This window comes from Musa acuminata, chromosome BXJ1-2, assembly GCF_036884655.1.
Source record: "Musa acuminata AAA Group cultivar baxijiao chromosome BXJ1-2, Cavendish_Baxijiao_AAA, whole genome shotgun sequence".
In the NCBI taxonomy this organism is placed as follows: Eukaryota; Viridiplantae; Streptophyta; class Magnoliopsida; order Zingiberales; family Musaceae; genus Musa; species Musa acuminata.
In genome coordinates, this window is record NC_088328.1 from 29,030,867 (window position 1) to 29,050,512 (window position 19,646).

General features: G+C 38.5%; 4 protein-coding genes across 4 annotated transcripts; all 4 read left to right on the top strand.

The window, feature by feature from the left end:
• The first annotated feature begins 313 nt into the window (after positions 1–313).
• LOC135608051 (uncharacterized protein At2g34160-like) lies at positions 314–4,472 on the top strand. The gene is made up of 5 exons (XM_065100470.1): positions 314–592; positions 954–1,002; positions 3,775–3,837; positions 3,961–4,025; positions 4,116–4,472. The coding sequence occupies exons 1-5, from the start codon at positions 470–472 to the stop codon at positions 4,209–4,211; spliced, it is 396 nt and encodes a 131-aa protein (XP_064956542.1). The 5' UTR covers positions 314–469; the 3' UTR covers positions 4,212–4,472.
• Positions 4,473–6,237: 1,765 nt separating this feature from the next.
• LOC135613149 (EG45-like domain containing protein) lies at positions 6,238–7,314 on the top strand. Its single transcript, XM_065110207.1, has 4 exons — positions 6,238–6,441; positions 6,540–6,642; positions 6,887–7,060; positions 7,138–7,314. The coding sequence occupies exons 1-4, from the start codon at positions 6,300–6,302 to the stop codon at positions 7,142–7,144; spliced, it is 426 nt and encodes a 141-aa protein (XP_064966279.1). The 5' UTR covers positions 6,238–6,299; the 3' UTR covers positions 7,145–7,314.
• Positions 7,315–9,327: 2,013 nt separating this feature from the next.
• LOC135613155 (transcription factor bHLH139-like) lies at positions 9,328–10,848 on the top strand. The gene is made up of 5 exons (XM_065110215.1): positions 9,328–9,947; positions 10,018–10,269; positions 10,348–10,413; positions 10,493–10,558; positions 10,631–10,848. Exons 1-5 carry the CDS (start codon positions 9,414–9,416, stop codon positions 10,721–10,723), a joined length of 1,011 nt encoding a protein of 336 aa, XP_064966287.1. The 5' UTR covers positions 9,328–9,413; the 3' UTR covers positions 10,724–10,848.
• Positions 10,849–12,146: 1,298 nt separating this feature from the next.
• LOC135608054 (cytoplasmic tRNA 2-thiolation protein 2-like) lies at positions 12,147–18,549 on the top strand. The gene is made up of 8 exons (XM_065100479.1): positions 12,147–12,549; positions 15,619–15,967; positions 16,049–16,135; positions 16,687–16,808; positions 16,877–16,955; positions 17,322–17,716; positions 18,162–18,236; positions 18,342–18,549. Exons 1-7 carry the CDS (start codon positions 12,209–12,211, stop codon positions 18,220–18,222), a joined length of 1,434 nt encoding a protein of 477 aa, XP_064956551.1. The 5' UTR covers positions 12,147–12,208; the 3' UTR covers positions 18,223–18,236; positions 18,342–18,549.
• Positions 18,550–19,646: the final 1,097 nt, after the last annotated feature.

Consider the following 19,646-nt stretch of genomic DNA (forward strand, 5'->3'; position numbering starts at 1 on the left):
TCTTTTTTTTCTTACTTTAAAAAGACTTAGAACAACTTAATCTCATCTCAGATTTGATACAGTTCATTACAACTCACCAAAACTAAACTGGTAGGTGAAAGGTGTTTCCTACCCCGGTTCAACGTACCCAACGATCTACCTTTTTGCAATTGTGGAAAGTTGATCATCTTACTTATGTGGGGCCTCTCTGGGCCCCGATAGTTGTCCAATCACAAGGCAGTATGAGGCGCAAATAAATTAAAGACGGGTAGTGTATTTTTGTACTCGTGGCTTGCGCCTGAAACTGAGTTCGGAAGATGAGTTCGGACGCGACTCGTTTTCCTCTCCCCATATAAGTCTCACTCTTCTGGAGGCGGACCGGTGTTACCATCTCTCCTTTGGGCGGGGCGAAAGCGGAGGCTTATCCAGGACTAGGGTTAGGGTTTCGTCTCTCTTTTCGGTTCTCGCGCAGAACAAAGACGAGACTCAGATGGAGGAGATCACGGAGGGCGTGAACAACGTCCACATCACCGCCGCTGATGCCCACAAGAGCAACCGCATACAGGTGTCGAACACTAAGAAGCCCCTCTTCTTCTACGTCAACCTCGCCAAGGTACGAAAACCCCATGATCTCGTGGTCCTCTAATATTCCGTGGAACAACCTCTATTTCTTTGTTTGTACTTTATCTGTAGGTTCCATGTTTTTCTCTTTCATCCTTGGTTTCATGTTTTTCACCTTAGCCGCTCTAGTTAGTATGTAGTGTTTCCGGAGGTTTTTTTTGATGTGACGGTGCCCTTTAAAGTTGATTCCTTTTCGCTTTTTGGTTTTGCGATGGAGAGGTTAACCTACAGGAATAGGCCACTCTTGAGATCGGGATGGTCTTTTTTTTGCCCCTGTTTTCTTATCCGTATCTCTTTGTTGCTTTGATTTCAATATATCGACGGTGCTTCAACAATAACACTTTTATGTGCAGAGGTATATGCAGCAACACGATGAAGTTGAACTATCAGCTCTTGGAATGGGTACTTGTTGATCTCCCTTATCCTGTGTATTTAGTTATCTGGCATATAAATACCTTCTATTTGAAGCATAATCAATGCTTATGCTTGTAATTTTGTATTATTGTCTGTCTCTTTTTTGTAAGCGCTAGCATTGGCTAGTTCATTGTTTACACCAACCCGGCAGTTGCACACATCTCAGAAAATTGAAATCCATTGGAATTTAAATTTTTGTTTGCAACTGGCAATCATACTGTTAATCGTTCTTGAGACTTTGATTTGGTAGCTTGGCTTATTGGTTTAATTTGAGGTGATTATCATATATGTGAAAACCTTCGCATAACTAGATTTATATGAATCTAATGCTTTAGTTTCTCATAATTTTGTTTTATTTTGGGAACTATGTTTATTTCATTGCAATCAAAATTTATATGTTACTTAGTTTTTTTCATGTTAGTTATTCACATCCTAGTTATAAGTGGCTTGCTGCAATTTTTTATTTCATGATTATCTGAGGGATGCACATGGATCCTCATGGCTTTTTTATGTGTTGGTTTATATAATTGGAGTCAAAACTTTGTGCAGAATGTGAAAGAGTTTTGTTTATCCTTTGACATGTTATGAGCTAGTGTAATCATAATTATCAAGCGTGCCCTTGAATATCTGTAATATCCTTGTGCTAACAACATATAAAAAGATGAAAATGTAAAAGGGCCTTGAGACCTTGGAATCAGGCCAATGTTTCTACCTTATCCTTGTTGAAGCTAGAACTTTTCATGCATGAATCTCTTCTATGATATTTTGGGATTTTATATATTATATTTTTATTAAACATGTGGTCTGATTGATTGGTCCAATGATCTGACCAGTGACCTTGAGGCTTGTCTGGGTTTTTACCAGTCCAATTTTGATAACTATTGTTGTTTGGGGAAGCAGTAAAAAATGTTAATCGTCATCCTTGCCTTTAAGGGTCTTACTGTCTTGGCAGTTTTATCTCAGCCCCTAAATTCGCTTGCTATTCTCACACTTGTATGCATATGAAGCCAACCTGCTCTTGGAACTTTGAACTGACGCGTTCCCATCATAGACTTCTGCCGAGTAACTCTTTATATAATTAAGAAACTGTATACCAGTTTCTTTTCTTGAGTATACCCAGAACTTGATATGTCTTCATATACAAGTTAAAAGCAACCTAAGTGGTAGAGTGGAATTGTAGTAAGCAATATAGTCTCTAGAAACTGGACTGCTGGTAATGCAATGCCATTCTGCCCACATTGAAGGAAATGCCACTTTGCCCTCTGCTCACGCGAAGGAACACTGCTCTAGGGTTGAAGATCCAGATTTATACAGTACTGAAGATACTTCGATTATAAGTGATATATGTTTCCTTGCGACGGTCGCCAGGCTTCATTCCTTGTGATGTCGACGATTCATCTTCACATAGAATCCAAAGCAGATGACCCTCACGTGAGAACCGTGTAAGCACAGCCGTCGCATGCGAGGGCAACATGATGAAGCACATGGGAGTTGTGCTGTGTCCCACAAATAGAAATGAATATAAATAAAAAAGATATGACTGGACACATGTCCGATAGTGTTGACGAAATATGGTACATGTCGGACACAGATACGCCCACCAAACACGGTTGTCAATGCTTCAAAGGTGGCACAAGAAATTTTATGTGAAATAGTCGTGAGCTTTAGCATGCGCTCATGGTTACAATTTGACTCACAACACACGTGCATGGTTACTATTTGCATTTTTGGTGCACCAAGTTTGTTAGATCAATAAATGCCATCTAGTGTGATTCTTCCCTCTAAATTTTAGGTTTTTTTCATCAATTTTTCGTATTACTTCTTTGCTGTGTCATTGTATCACCAACACTTTGGTTTAGTTTCTGAATTCTCACTGCTATATTAATCCTCGACTAACATAATTAACAATAACCAAGATGGAAGGAAAAAGGGTAAAAAGGATGGGAAGTAAAGTAGATAGAGGAGAGAGTAGTTCGTAAGGTATTCTTTGTATTTTCAATGATTTCATCAAGACATTTCTAAGCTTTATGGATGAAAACTTTTGAGGTTGTTCATACTACAACATTGTTTTATACCATTATTTACGTTATGAACGACTTTGAAACATAATGTTGTTATGTTATCAGAAGCTAGAGTAGCTGATCCTGTTTTTGTTATTCATGTTTCTGCATACAGGGCAATTTTGGATTAGCATAGAGCATGTGGTATGTTAAACCAATAAATACCATCTTCATTATCCATAAACCAGAACAAAATGTAGTCCAAAGGTTCCTTCTTCATATTAGATTTGGAAGCAGTAGAATTAGATAGTCTTCAACAAAACATACCATTTTTTCTTCAGTTAAAATGAAGTGCCTGCATAATGTACCTAGAAAGATGCATCTATATTCTATTCTGATGAAAATGATTCATGAACTCGATTTTTCAGCCTTGCAACTATAGAGGGAATCAATGGCAAGCCAATAAATGAAAGATTACAATAACTGGCAATTCTATGAACTTTGACAATTGACACTTAGCGGGCCTTTCCTTCACTAGGACCTATGGTGACACGGACCTTCTATATTTTTTTGCTGCTTTCAGTTTCTCAGGTGTGGCTTCAGTGTTACCATAATTAAATAATATCTTCCATATAATAAATAGTAATTTCTCAAGCCTAATTTTCACCTTGCTACATTACATGTTCATTAAGACACGTGATTTATTGCCATAGTATTAATTATATCTCCTTATGTTTCTTTTGTTCATTATATTTTTCAGCAATTGCAACTGTCGTCACCATTGCGGAAATTCTGAAAAACAATGGTCTTGTCATCGAGAAAAGTAAGATTCTAGATTCTTGTATGTTTTCAGTTCTTCCTGGGTTGATGCTGTTTTTCATATGTTCTTTTCCTGTTTCAAGTTCAGAATTTGACATTAATCTTTTTGTTGAAAAATTTTATGCAGAGATTACCACATCGACTGTTGACGTGAAGGATGAGTCTAGGGGTCGACCCATCCAAAAAGCAAAGGTAAGAGTCGTAAGACATGATTGCATTTTTGATATTCATTCAAGTATGGGTCTACGGCTTCCTGTTTATTGTTTTGAGCCTGATTTCCAGATTGAGATATTGTTGGGGAAGACAGAAAAGTTTGAGGAATTGATGGCTGCTGCAGCTGAGGAAAGGGACGTTGGAAATGGCGAGGAGCAAAACTGAAAAGCATAGCGGTGTTGTCGGTTATCAGTCCTTTTTATATTATTAGAATTTGAATCATCAGAAGCCATGCTTTCTCTTCGGTTTGTGATTTTGGTGATTGAAATTTAAGTCGAGTTCTTTTGTTTCTTGAGGTAGACATCATAAATCTTTAAGTTGCTGGATTAACCTAGGAGGCTTCATTGCACACATATTTGTGCTTCATGTTAGAATTCATTTATTTTAATATTGCATGTGATGAAGCTAACGGGGTTAAAGGTTTCATCTCTTGCAGAGCTCTCGTGCCTCCATATGTGACGGTAAAAATAATAATAATATGACAGCTCAATTTTCGTGGAGAGAAAACGAAGCATTCCGGACGTCATTCTTCAGGCCTGTTTGTATAAGTGGGTTATGTGCTCAGGTATTCGTCACCAAGCGGTACTCCGAGCCTTCTACCAGCAATGGAGCTTTTTTAGTATTTGGATCTTTATATTTTAAAAAATTATATAAAATTATATTGATATCATTATAGGTATAAAAGTAAAATATCTATATTTATTTATCATAATATTATTGATTTTATCAATAAAAATATAAAAATAAAAAAATAATTGAACGTTTGAGTCGGTGGTAGATGATAGTGTCGTTGAGGGTTATTATGGATGAAGAGAGGGTTGTTCTGTATCGACGTCGATATTGATGTGGTTGTCGAGTGATTTTTTTGTCATTTTGTATATACATTAGTGTTGATATAGTTGTTGTGGCGTAAAAGCATTATTTAGTATTTGTGTCGTTAGTTCTTTCGGCACTCAACAATTGTGTCGGTGGTTCTTTCGTCGTTTGACAACTACGTCGACGTAGATATAGAGCAGTTTATACCTCTCTCTCGTCAACTCTTTCTTCATCTACAACAATCATTCGTGACACCATCGACGTCATCCGTTATTATAATTTTAATATTAAAATTATTTTTTATTTTTTGATAAAATAATGACATTAGGATAAATAGATTCAGATATATTTTTTTATAATTATAAAAATATAAAAATATAATTTTATAAAAAAAATCAGAATATTTAAAATGACTAACTAGCCCTCTCTTACACCAACGGGCAACAGAAGGCGCTTTAGACGGCGGGCAACAACGGCCATAAATGGCCATCGAAGCGGCAATATTTATTTTAGACTTTTAACAGCTGTTTTTAACAACGTAGTTATAGACATATCAATGGTCAGAAATCATAGGGAAATATATATATAAATACGCGGGAACTTTTTGCGTTAGATGCGTCATATCCTCCTTTCTTTCGTTTTACAATCCCGAAGCTTCTCCGCTGTGTGGAGGAGGGCTCGTTGGTCGACTCGACAGCTTCATCTTTGTCTTTCTTGTGTGAGGTTCGTAATAGATTTGGTTATTTCAATAAACTATCTTATACTTTTCTTATAATTCTTATTTATCTGATTTGCACAATTAAGTTGATAGATCTAGTTTGTTGAGGACGTGTACTGATATGTTTTTAGGTAATCTAACGTCTCTGAATCTTTGATTTTTTATGACTTTGTGCCACACAATTGTCATTCAGTATGCACTTATGAGCACTACACATTTATTTCGATAAAAAAATAATATTTAATCAGAAAAAAAAATAATATATATATATATATATATATATATATATATATATATATCAGTCGATTGTTAATGACTGTTGATTGGTTGCGGTTAATTAGGGATTAATTTGATAAGGTCAAGTTTCCTCTTTTATTAAATACATGAATGTGCCGATCAGGGATGCATTAATAATAATAATAATAATAAAATTGATGGACTTCGCTTGTGCCGTTTTCCACGCACTCGCTCGTGTTATACTCATCGTTTGCGTAGCGGTGAGGCAAAAGCCGGCTTCTCGGTGGCAAGGCTTTCACGCGTTCGCTGAAGCATCCGTTCGAATCATCCGTTCCGTGTAAGAATGATCTTAATCTGCTGCCGTTGCTTGATGGCTGAAGCCACACCAAATCCAGTTTACTTCTCTCTCTTCTTCCCATCTGACACATAATAACAAGCGCTGCACCATTGCAGGCCACTCTAACCCGAGGGGATCACTTCGGATGCTTCTCTTGCTCTTCTTAAACATGAGGCCTTCTGTTACGTTGTTCTTGTTGCTGAGCATGGTCATGCTCATGCTCGGAGAACTGACTCCGGTCCGCGGCGACGTCGGCACCGCCGCGTCCTACGGACCCCCTTACCTCCGTGAGTGCTCCAAATACTCTGAGAGATGATGTATCATTCAAAAAGGATTTTATATTGCTGTGTCTCAGTGTGCTGCTCTCTCTCTCTCTCTCTTCCAGCTACCAAGTGCAATGGCTACGACCAGGACCAGTTCCCGCCGAGCAACATGTTCGCGGCGGTCTCCGACGCCCTCTGGGACAACGGCGCCGCCTGTGGCAGGAGGTACTGAAACTATTCATTACCACACAAACTCGACCAAAAAATAGTTACTCTCCTAAACTAACAATTCAATTCGATTCAATTAAAACGAGTCTTATCTAACAATTTGATTCGACATACCACGATGTTGATCTCAAGTCGGGATAAAAAAGATAAAAGATGTATATTAAATCATTGATAATCAACCTAAAATTATGTTTGATCTCATAAGTAAATTTAGTATTATCTAAGATATAATTTCCAACAGGTACATGCTGAGGTGCCTAAGCGGACCCAACAGGCCATGTAAAGACAGCATCATCAGGGTGGAGGTCGTCGACCAGTGCACCGATCCTTGCCCTGCCAACTTCCTCTTGTCCACCGCAGCGTTCACCGCCGTTTCACGCTTGAATGACGCAAAGATCAACGTCGAGTTCGCGCAGTACGTCGTCGCGGACTCATCTTTCCTTATCTTCCTCGTCTCTCCCATTCATTAATCTCCGGGCCATTTCTGTGCAGGATCTGAACACGTCTTGCTTCGCGCTTAAGGAGGAGAGCCAAAGAAGTCATAATGATGAAAAAGGAGAGGGAAAAGCAATAAAATAAAATGATGAATCTTATTATACTGTCATGTAATATGGTTTAATGAAAAGGTTGTGCATAGATATCAATAAAGCATATGTTTTTGCTGGATAAGCACAAGAATTCTTGTGAAAGGAATTCTACATTAATATATTATATTTCTATTTATATACTTGCAAAATATTAGTATTTATCATGTAATTTGCTTATTTTGATTGAAAATATTTTCAACCATTATATATATATATATATATATATATATATATATATCCAATAATTAAGAAAGAATTCATATGCATTCCACTTCACCCACCCATTAATATATTCTTGACATTTATTTTAGTGTCATTCAAGCATGAATCAACACGCTCCATGTAAAATATTTAGATTGTGAGCCCAACGTGGGTATGCCTTTATTTTCAAGTTAAGCTTTCGATCTATTTATACATCATTGCCAGCGTTATTTCCCTAAGTTGTAATATATTTTGTCCTTGAGAAAAATATAGACCGTATGAGGACATTGGTATTACTTATAAAGATGTAATCTACTATGGTAGATTTGTGTTAATAGTTTGTACTCATTTCATCCGCATGAAATGAAAGGGAGTAATGCAAGTAAGAATCACACAATGTCTCAGTTCATGGTCCATATCGGAGCTAATTCACAACCAACAGGCTTAATTCCCTCGTTCTTGTTATCATTTCAGGTTCTTGATGCATCCTAGATGATTGTGGATGAACTAATAATTAATATGTCAAGCCAAAATATAGAATAATTGAAACTCATGTTGTTAATTTGATGCCTTTGTGTTATGTTACAATAAGCAAATCTCTGTCTCTGTGAGACATCTAAATGTTGTCTGAGCCATTGATTAGAGAAGTCTCTACAGTTGTGCAGGCCAAACAAGAGAATAGAACAAAGGAATTATTGGCTCTAATCAAAGTAGATTATTGACATGTTCCCTGTGTTTCCAGTGCTGTTGTTATTCTAATATTTCAAGAAAGCTTAGGTAATAAAATGATTATTTTTCTTATGCCAACACTGCACCAGAAAAAGAAAGAAAAAAAAAACTGAGGAAAAATTACTTCTGATCTTATCAGATCCATTCTACAAACTTCTATCACTTTTTGTTTCCTGTAATTTAATCCTGTGCCACAAGGGCCAGTAGGAGATGACAAGGATTTTAAACTTATTTTTAGGGGAAGGATGATAATATATAACCTTGTGCCATTAATTTTATGTCAAGAGAATCTGATCTGTGGTTGTGTTCAACTTACTGATCTTTAGATGAAGTTAACATTGATGGATTAAATGGCTTACAGCTTTAGCCAGTTGTGATCTCAAGGAGCATACTGTCACCAGATGTTCAGTGTTGAGGAAGAATTGGTTGTAATTACAGCCACAAGTTTTAGCTTTATAAAATGTGGATCTGTCATTTTGCTCATTCAGGAGAATTCCTATTTCATGCTAAGTTTCCTTGTGTCCTTCAGCAGTAATCATCACATTAGTGGTGCTGCATGCATGCAGTCTTAGTTCTTTGCTCAAAATAATTCTTCCAATCTTAGTTTCAGTGTTTCACAATGAATACAATCTAAGAATTGGAAGAGCCAGAGCAGTCACTGAATCCATCATCATAAGCTTTAAGGTCCCAAAGTCTCCAGTTCTGAACCCTGGGAAGAACGGTGTGGAAGCAAATGGAAGAGTGTATGGGCCATCAGCACCACTGGAGAAGTATATGATGCGTGTGCAAATAGCTTTAGACTACTATCCAATGGCAGAACTCTTCTGCACGATCATGGCGTCCTCACTCTGTTCTTTCTTTTCTCCTCACCCATAAATGCTCTTCATTGAACACCACGTTCTCTGGTTGCCAGATCATGCACTTCCTCTCTCCATATTCCTCCTCCCATAGTTTTTGTTGGGTCAAGCTGATCACGACGAGTCTTTTATCTTCCAATCATTTGAACACATTGATTTCCTGATGAACTGGGATCTTCCAATTTTTCTATGTCCCCTTCTGAGCTGTATCAGCTATGATCTGCTCCACCATTGACGCACAAGTTGTCAGCAATCCTTCATTAAGAATCTGCCGGTTTCGTTGAGAGAAACGAAGCCATTCCCGACGCCACAACATTCTTCAGGCCTGTTTGTATAAGTAGTTTCTGAGCTCTGGCATTCATCGCCAAGCAGTACTCCGAGCCTGCTACAAGGAATGGAGCCTGGAGTAGCAGCTCAGGAGGCGCGATGGAGCTCGTTTGGCGCCGAGGACTCTGAGATCATGGCGCAGTTGCTTGGCCCCTTCTCTTGCACCAACGAGCAAGCAGAGAAGGATCTCAGCTTTGGCCTGTCTTCAATGTCTTGGTCTTCAGACCACGCTGCTGATTCCTATGATTCCTCGTCCGAGAACGTTACCAGCTTTTTCGGTCACTGTTCGGGCTACGAGAGCTACTACCTGAGTGAACCAAATGCTGCTCCTGCAATCAACACGAGCTCTGCCTCCGCCTTCACCGCCTATTGCACGGTGGGAGACCAACTCATCACCCCTTCCCTCCGGCTCATCCCCAACCCTTCGTTCGGTGATCCGACCAACGCGAACGAGGAGGCGAGCAGCGACGACGCCGGTGACTCGAGCTTCATCCTCTCGGAACCTGTTCCTCGGATGACACTGCCCAAAAGGAAGCTCAATACCTCCGAGGATGACAGTCCTGACGATGTCTCCAAGAAGAAGGCCAAGGCTGGAGCAAATGTAAGTGTTGCCCTCTTCAAATCGATTCAACCTCTTGTTCACCTGTTTCTGATCACCACGAATCATTCAGGCCCCCAAGAATGCAAAGAAGGCACAGTCCAAGAGACCACAGAAGACAACCAAGAGCAGCGATGATGAAGACAAGATGAACAACACTGCCGCAAATGGCCGGAGTTCATGCAGCTGCTTGTCGGAGGATGACTCACTCGCTGATCTCAACGGAGGAGGCACTACGACCTCCGGCTCTCCTGCTCTCATTCTGGCTGGAAAAGCAAGAGCAGGTCGGGGTTCAGCCACCGATCCACAAAGCCTATACGCAAGGGTAATATACTTCGGTCTGAAACTTGGAACAAGCTTCATAGTTGGAGCAGAAGCTAATGCTGATGTCTCTTTAGCACAGAAAAGGAGAGAGAGGATCAATGAGAGGCTGAAGATATTACAGAATCTGGTGCCTAATGGAACCAAAGTAAGCCTAATCAAAGATGATGTTTCTGCCTTCTATGGTACATCTAGAGCTCAGTAATGTTGTTCATGATATCTTGCAGGTTGACATCAGCACAATGCTGGAGGAAGCTGTTCAATATGTGAAGTTCTTGCAGCTCCAAATTAAGGTAAGAAAGAAGACAATGATGATAAGAAAGATCAATGTCAAATACTGACGCTTAACTATTAAATCTATGCAGCTGTTGAGCTCAGATGAGTTGTGGATGTATGCTCCTATTGCTTACAATGGGATGAACATTGGACTCGATCTAAAGATCTCTCCACCACAGTAATCAGTGAGTGTGACAAAGATCAGATTATGTTTTCTTGTAATACAGGAATCATCATTACAATCATGTGATGACCTTATTATCCTAATATTCTTAAGAGCTATCGAGAAGTAATCATGTTCTTCCAAACTCTTGTCCTTCTTTTCTGGACGATGAAGGAATTGGCCAAATTCCAGATCACTGTATACGACATGGGATGAACTCATTAAGGTCCTCTCAGAAAGTTGCTTTGGAATTCCCGTCAGAATAGATCAAATATACTGTTCTTCTCAAAGTGTTATGATTGGTTCTGATTAAGCAATTAGGTGACAAATAAAATTTGTGGCCACAAAAGAAAGATATCACTGCATTTTAGATCGACCGATAGGGCCATTTACTACAGTTCAAGATATTTGCTAACTGAGCTAATCAATAAATTTTGAGAAAAGTAAGGGAAACATTTTTCAAAAAGCCTCAAGTTTTTAATTTTTTATCATAGTATATCCTTTTTATTTTATTGGCACGTAACATATCTTATTTTCTAAAAGATGTGATTATTCTTGATCTTTATCTCGTCGATCACTCGATATTATCTAAACGATAGACGAGGTTGAGAGCAAGAAGACCGAGGGGAAGGAGATAGTCATAATGGAGCTTTCCCTTTGTCCTCTCTTGCATGACCCATTGTGTCTCCTTCTCCGGTAGTTGCTTTGTTTCTTTGATCAAACGATAGCAAAAGGTGTATAATTGAAGAGACACTCTCTTTGAAGATGACACAATCCAAGATGGAGGAAAGGAGAAAAACGATAATACCGATATGGGTCGTAATAGAAACCAAGGGTAAGGACCTTGTAGTAAGGCTTTAGCAATGCCTTAATAATAGTGAACGAGGTAAAATGCAAGGGTAAAGATATCGAACGAGTCGTTAAGGTGATGACTAACGGACGGAAGGCCAGGGATAGTGTCATCTTTTAGAAAAATAAAAGATTCACAAATAGTAATTAAGGGTTTTTTTCATCCAAAAGTAAGTACAACTTGATAATTATTATTATATATGTGGGAATGTAATTTTTATTATTAATTTATAAGCTTATTTATGTTGGAACGACACGATCCGATCCGATCCGATCCTTAAACATCGAACCGAAGAAATCTTAATTAGCACCAAAACGACCCGACCCGATCTGCTCATCTCGAACCTTAAAAAACATCGAACCGAAGAAATCTTAATTAGCACCAAAACGACCCGACCCGATCTGCTCATCTCGAACCTTAAAAGATCGATCCGTAGAATTCTCATACCAAAACAACTCGAGTCGACCCGACTCGAACCGAACAAGGGCACACATCTCGACCCTTAGAACATCGAACCGCAGAATTCTCAAAACGAAACGACACGGCCCGACCCAATCCACTCATGTCGGCCCTTAAAACATCGAACGGTTTTCTACCACCGCAAGCCAACCGAGGCGGCGGGGAAAAAGCAATTGGAGAGAGACGAATCAGGCGATGGCGTCGTGCGGCGGCGGAGGCGGCGAGTGCCACCAGTCCCACTGCCAGCGTTCGGAAGAAGACGGCGGCGCGGAGGAGGAGACGCGGGAGAGAGTCGCAAGCCTCTCCGTCGCTGGCGACTCGCCCACGTCTTCGGCGACCGGAGACGGGGCTCTGGAGCGGTGCACCAAGTGCGGAGAGACAGTGGCGGCGGCTGCGCCAAGGGCGGTCAACGGACTGTGCGCGGCCTGCTTCCGTGCCTACCTTTTCGGCAAGTTCAAACTCGCCGTCACCACCAACGCCATGATCTCGCCCACCGATAATGTCCTAGTTGCCTTCTCCGGTGGCCCCGCCTCCAGGTCCTCTTCGCCTCTTCCCCTTCCGTAAATTAATATATTTTTCCAGCCGAGGGTTTTTGTGCGATAGAAGAAATGGCGGAGGATGAAATTGAATTCAAAGGTTTTTGATGATTTGTAGAAATTAGGCATGAAAGAATATAATGAGAAATCCTAGAAATATTCGCTTATACTATTTATTATTGGAACTACTACTAAAACATATGAGAGGATCTTCTTGGGATTATTCATAGAACAAATAGACAAATAGAAAATGGCTTTCACGTGAAGAAAGGAACTATACTTGATATCCTTTCTAAGGAAAACAGTTACAGTTATGTAAAACCTTTGATACACTTTTTGAACATAAACCTGCTAGAGCTTGAAAATCCATTTCCTGAGTTTTTCTTTCACATTGACGGAAAGGGAGAGGGGACATGAAGACAGAAAGAGTTCACATGAAAAGAGGAACAAGGGAAAGAGAAGTGTATGGTCGAAATGTGAATCATCCTTATCTCCAAAAGCAACTTACCAAAGTATTTTCTTTCAAAACTGAAAGTGAACAGGTTTTTAGATTAGAGAGATTTGTCTTTAATTATATCTATTTTGATAGTAACCAGTTCATTCTTATATGCCCGATAGCTCAGACATCTTCCACAATTGGTCTCTATAGGCAAAACAAGTGTGTTCCAGTCCATCATGGAACACAATCTAAACTATTTGATGAGCACATTATATTATTGTTCCATTTATACCTTTTCGTTGCACTTAAGAATCATCAACCAGCAGATTACAATTTAGCCATGCTCACTATGTATGAAATTATACATACATACATGCATACATACATATTGTTTGGAGAAATCGTCTTCGACGTTTGAGTCAACCCGACGTAGTTCAAACCCGAGATGGTAGGAGTGTCCGAGGTGGTGGCTGAGGTAGCTTCGAGGTGTAGGTGTCAAGCTCTTGAGGCGTCATCTGCATTAAGACCGATGTCGGGGGGAATTTTCTGTCCCGATCCCTTCGACGCTCAAGTTAGTGATTGAGGTCTCTTAGTGGGTGTGAGTTTTTCCTTGGAAAAAGAGCCCCCTGGTGTAGCTTCGGGGATTAGCTTTTATACTTGGCCTTGGAGGAGACAACCTGTAATCGCCCCGTCTCCCTCTTAGCCTCAGGCTATAGGTTGTCTCCTTCAAGGCTAGGTATAAAAGTTAATCTCCGACGCTATGGTAGGGGGCTTTTTTTCCAAAGAAAAATCCACACCCACTAAGAGATCTCGGTCACTAACTTAATCATCGAAGGGATCGGGTCGAGAAATTTACCCCGACATTGATCTTAGTGCAAGTGAGCTTCGAGAGCTCCACACCTACACCTCGGAGCTACCTCAGCCACCACCTCGGGTTGACTTAGATGTCATCAACGATTTCCCAATATATATATATATGTGTGTATATATATATATATATATATATATATATATATATGTATATATATACATGTATATACATGTACATACATGTACATGTACATACATGTACATGTACATATATATACATATATATATATATATATATGTGTGTGTGTGTGTGTGTGTGTGTGTGTGTGTGTATACATGTATATATATGTAGATTAGAGGGTTTTATTCTTAGTTTGTTTCTGTTTAGAACCTTTTTTGTTGTAGTCCCAAACAAAACATGCAAATTAGAGTCCAAAAGGATATGGACTAGAATTACAGACTTCCCTCAATAATGCCTACAATCATTTGTTGATGTATACTTATGGCATGCCAACTATTTATATTAAAGCAAATGTATCTACTGAATCAGTTGGACAAGACACCTAGTATGTACTATATATAAGCACAGATTATGTACTTCATCAGATGATAGTTGGGGAATTTTCTGTTTTCTTAATAAATCAGTCCATTTGCTTTATGTTCTGTAAACAGTTTTCCCAAATATAACGATAATGTCCAGGACTCATCACATATCTTGAAACATATTACTTGAGTAAGCAGCATATGGAATGTGATGCCCAGTCGTAATTGCATAAATTAATATACCAAAACCCTATACCGATGACCCACTAGCTAGCTTTTTTTAGCCGAACAATATTTTGACTTCATTGTCACACCAAATGATGCTAAGGTCTTGAAGATGCTGCATCAAGTGCTACAAACGGTACTGTATGCATGCAGGCAAGCCTTCTCAAAAGAAGTTCAAATTGGCATTGATGACACAACTTGGAACATCTTAAATGATTGATTACAACAATGAGATTCATCAATTATTTCAGGCAGGAACAATTTTGCAGAACTGCAGAAAATAAATAACATATTACTGGTGCTCTCTGAAAGAAAATAAACAAAAAAATTTATTTGTGACCTAAAAGAGAGCATCCCAACAGAAGTTTTAGCCTCAGAATCCATTGTATTGTTTGAGACTTTTGATGAAGCCTGAGTAGCCAGATGAACATCTAGCTCATTGGGTACCTATATTTTACCATAATACAAGCTAATTTTTTCAAAATGGCCAATTAGTTCATTTATTTCTACTGCATCGCAAGCAAAGCTAATGAAAAATTCTGATGGATGTCGAGTTAGTTGAGCCTTGAAGGAAATACCTCTTTTTCCATTGTAATGAAAAGTGGACAATTGGCATAGGTGCAAGATAATCAATGTCATGATCTTTGTTGAATAAGAAGATAAGGAACATGAGATATTTGAGTTGACAACAACACCACCATGAAATTAAAATGTCTTTTTTCATGCTTTGACAAGGCAAGGGCATTTCTATGTGTGTGTGCAGTCTATTTATTGTTTCATGTTGGCTTAATTGATCCTCTATCAGATTGGCTTATTAAGATTGTGTATGCCTCTGATTTTGAAGCAAGGGTCTGCATGTTTCAATATTTTATTTGAAGATAGTAATTTGCTAGATTGTGACTATAGATGTTATTGGATTTCTGACTTCAAGTTGGTAATCTGGAGTTTTTTGGAGACATTTCTTCTGCTTCTCCTTTGTTCATGTACTGTTTATTTTACTAGTTATCGTGTTGTGTTTAATTTATTTAGCTCACTATACTTGTTTGTGGCAGAATAGCTCTACAATTTGTTCATGAGATGCAATGCATATCACTGAAGAACTGGGATGCGAGTAAATCTCAAGCTTTACCAGTTTTTGGTGTTGGGGTTGCTTTTATTGATGAAAGCGCCATCTCTATTGGCCCATTACATGAGATGAATAAGGTCATTGCACAGATCAGATCAATTGTATCAACATTATCTCCTGCTCATAAGGAGTTGCATATTGCACCCATTGAGAACATCTGTTCTATGAGTTCTAATGATGGAAGAATTAGACTGAATGAGTTACTGGATTCAGTTACTGATGCCACTGGAAAAGAAGATTTTATGAAGTATTTGCGCATGCTTACTTTACAAAAGGTTCATTTCCATCGATGATTGTCTGCATCAATTTTGTGGATACAAAAGAAAACCAATGACATGATAAATATTCTTTTGCAGATTGCTCTGGATAATGGATATAGCAAGCTTTTGTTGGGATCATGCACATCAACGATAGCATGCCATGTAATATCCGCAACTGTGAAGGTCTGTAAATTCTTGCAGCTCCATGCTTTCATGTACACATAAGATAATGAACTATGAATGCTTCTGGTGTTCATGTGTTAATGTTGGTCTTGACACTTATTGGGTAATTCTTGACATATACTGGGTACTTCAACATATATTAGGATTGACATACAATTTACACTTATATCATCCACATAGAACTTTTACATGTGACATCCTGAGAATGTATATGTGATATTTTGATTTACTCCTTAATGTAAATGTTTCATATTAGCATTTGTTGATTTTTTTTTAAGTGCACTACTTTCTCGAATGGTTGGTATCCTTAAATATGTTGTTCATGATCGAAGGTTTCTACATAGTAAAAGTATAAAATTGTGATAAATAAAAAAATAATATACACGTATGAATTGCCATGTCCATTCTGGGACATGGTCACTCCACAAGATTTGCGGTGTCAGGATATTTAACTCTTGTCATGTCTATTCTGTATCGATGCATGCTTTGTCGCTACATGTTATATGAAACAAGATATGGTCCATGAAGTTCTGACCAGATTTTATTTGCAGGGTCAAGGTTATTCCTTACCTGGAGATGTGCAATATGTTGATGCAAGGTGGGAAGTGCCAGTAGTCCTTCCTCTTCGTGACTGTACAGCAGAGGAGCTAAACAAGCTCTGTCATCTTGATGGGTAAAACATGTTTATTGACAGTTTGTTAATATTTCCTTTTGGTTGGATCGTTCTAACTCTGTGGATAGTTTGGAGTTGTTGCAGCTGATCAAGAGGCCTTCTAATAGCATCAACAGTTTGGTCTCATCATTTGTTGCACGCTTGAGGGTAAAATGTTTCTGCTAGAATTCATTTCATATGTTAATACCCAGGTTTCTTGATTTGACTTGTAAATGAAAGCATAGATGGTAATACCCATCATTTGTTACACGCTTGAGGGTAAAATGTTTCTGCTAGAATTCATTTCATATGTTAATACCCAGGTTTCTTGATTTGACTTGTAAATGAAAGCATAGATGGTAATACCCATCATTTGTTGCACGCTTGAGGGTAAAATGTTTCTGCTAGAATTCATTTCATATGTTAATACCCAGGTTTCTTGATTTGACTTGTAAATGAAAGCATAGATGGTAGCTTGAACTAGTTTCACTCTTCCATCTTATAAACATCAACAAAAGGTTGTTGCATTTGCAGGATGAAAACCCTTCTCGAGAGCGCACTGTTGTAAGAACAGCAGAAAAGCTTAGGCCATTTTGTTTCAATAAGTTTGTTGAAAATACTTACCACGAATTCGTGCCCTCCCGATTGCGTTGCAAGTTCCAGAATATAAATAATAGTGAAACTGCTCTCTCCGAGGTTCTTTGCCCATTATGTGGGAGTCCACTCAGCGAGCCAGAAGTCCAGAGTCTGAGAAACATTCAGGAAAAAACCCAAACACTGGTTGAAAAATTTACTGCACATTGTTGCCAGAGCTGTTCATTTCAGATCTTACCAAAGGGAGCAGAATCTCTTCAACAGTTCTATACTGTCCTTCCCCAATCAGTGACAGTAAGAGTGACTGGTGGCACATCAGATCATAGTCAAATAGGGTAAGGGCTGCATGTTTATGTCAATATTCTTTCTGTTGTTTTTTATTTTGTTTTTCCTTTACCATGCCTGTCCATATTCTACCTGTCTTAATAGGCTGAAAATGAATTTCTAAGGAGCTCCAATATTGTTCTCATCAGATATATTAAGAGTAATATATCCAGATTTTCCATTTAAATTCTGCTAACCAGTGAATCACCTCCAGAGACACGCCAGTACGGTGCTTGTTAGAGTTATTTAGAAATGATGAATGGAGGACAGTATTGTCAGCATTTTTATGTTATAACCTTAATTGTTGACGTAGGATTATGATAAACTTTCTAAGTATATCTTGGACTCCTATGCATAGGATTATTGGTCTGTTCTACTATTATCTGTTTGTTTGAACCCTTAAAAATACACCATGGAACGAAAATATTTTCTCAAGCTATTCATTTTTCGTTTTAGGGAACTGATTGATGATTGCCTGCTTGTTGATGATGATGATGATGATGATGATGGAACCTGAACTTCATTTGCATGGTAAGCAGAGTAAATGATAAATGACTAAGTTTCTTCAATGCTTGCACTCGATCAGGGTTATGAGTGTAGCAGTGGTGATTACTCCTGTTTTTTTCTGTTTTGTAGCTGAACCAAGCTTTGGTGATGGCTGAATCCAACCCATACTACTTTTCTGCCTATATGCATAATTAGCTCCTAATAGTGAGCTCTGGAGCATGATCGCATCAATGTAACCTCAACTGCAGGTTTCTGTTGTTTCTAATTTTATTATTTAATTGAAAATCCTCTGTATCCAACCTCTCTTCCCAAATATGATTGTTGACGTGCTTTCTTATCTTACTGTCAGTTCCTTTGTAGTCATGTGAGTTGAATTTACTTCAATTTGGCATTCATGATGGATGTCGTTGCATAAACATGCTCTTATTTATACATATGACCAGGTCAGATTAGGGCATCCACTAATTGGGTTTTGTTTGGAGTACTCCATGTTCTGTTTGGGAGTCTGACAATTCTGGTTTTGAGATATTTGGAATCGGAACTGAATAGATATAGGCAGTTTTTGTTTTGGTTTTGGAACTTGAGGCTTTGGTTTCGTTTCTTGAAGTAGCAGTTTTGTATCCCAAATCGGTGTTGTTTCTTAATTATTGAGAATTGAAATTATTTTTAAATTTTTAATTTTACCAAAATACATCTTTAATGATGTGATTATTGAGGGATATTTAGTTAGCTATCTTTAGCATTTTTATTTTTCAAAAAAATTATATTAGGATCCATATACTTATGAAAATGAAATATTTAATCTTGTTTCGCACGTCATCGACTCACTCTGACGGAAGATATTGCTCATGTTGTCACGTATAGAAAATAATGGTAAAAAAAAGATAAAAAATAATTTTATAATCGTTATTTTCATCGTCCTCCTTTTCGGTTTCATTATCTTGCTTTGTTTCTCTTTTCTTTCATCCCTTTTCTCGACCTTCTCTAATGTCGAGACTATCTCCTTTTCGGTTTCGTTATCTTGCTTTGTTTCTCTTTTCTCTCGGTCTTCTCTAATGTCGAGACTACCTCCTTTTCGATTTCGTTATCTTGCTTTGTTTTTCTTTTCTCTCGTCCCTTTTCTCGGCCTTCTCTAATGTCGAGACTATCTTCATTGCACACCATCAGCTCCTGGCCCTCTTGGAGAAGGGAGACCTCTCTAATGATTATGAGTTCGATGTTGAGATCGACATTACTATTACCAATCACATAACTAGGTCAATCCAAACGTGTGCGACTATCACGACATCTTTTGTCCCTGCCTTCGTCACATAACTAGGTCAATCTAGACGTGTGCGACTATCACATCTTTTGCACTATGATGCTTGATGACCCCTCGATCAATGTCGTTAACCTTAACAGCATTGATATCACTAAGTACCTTCCTATGGAGCT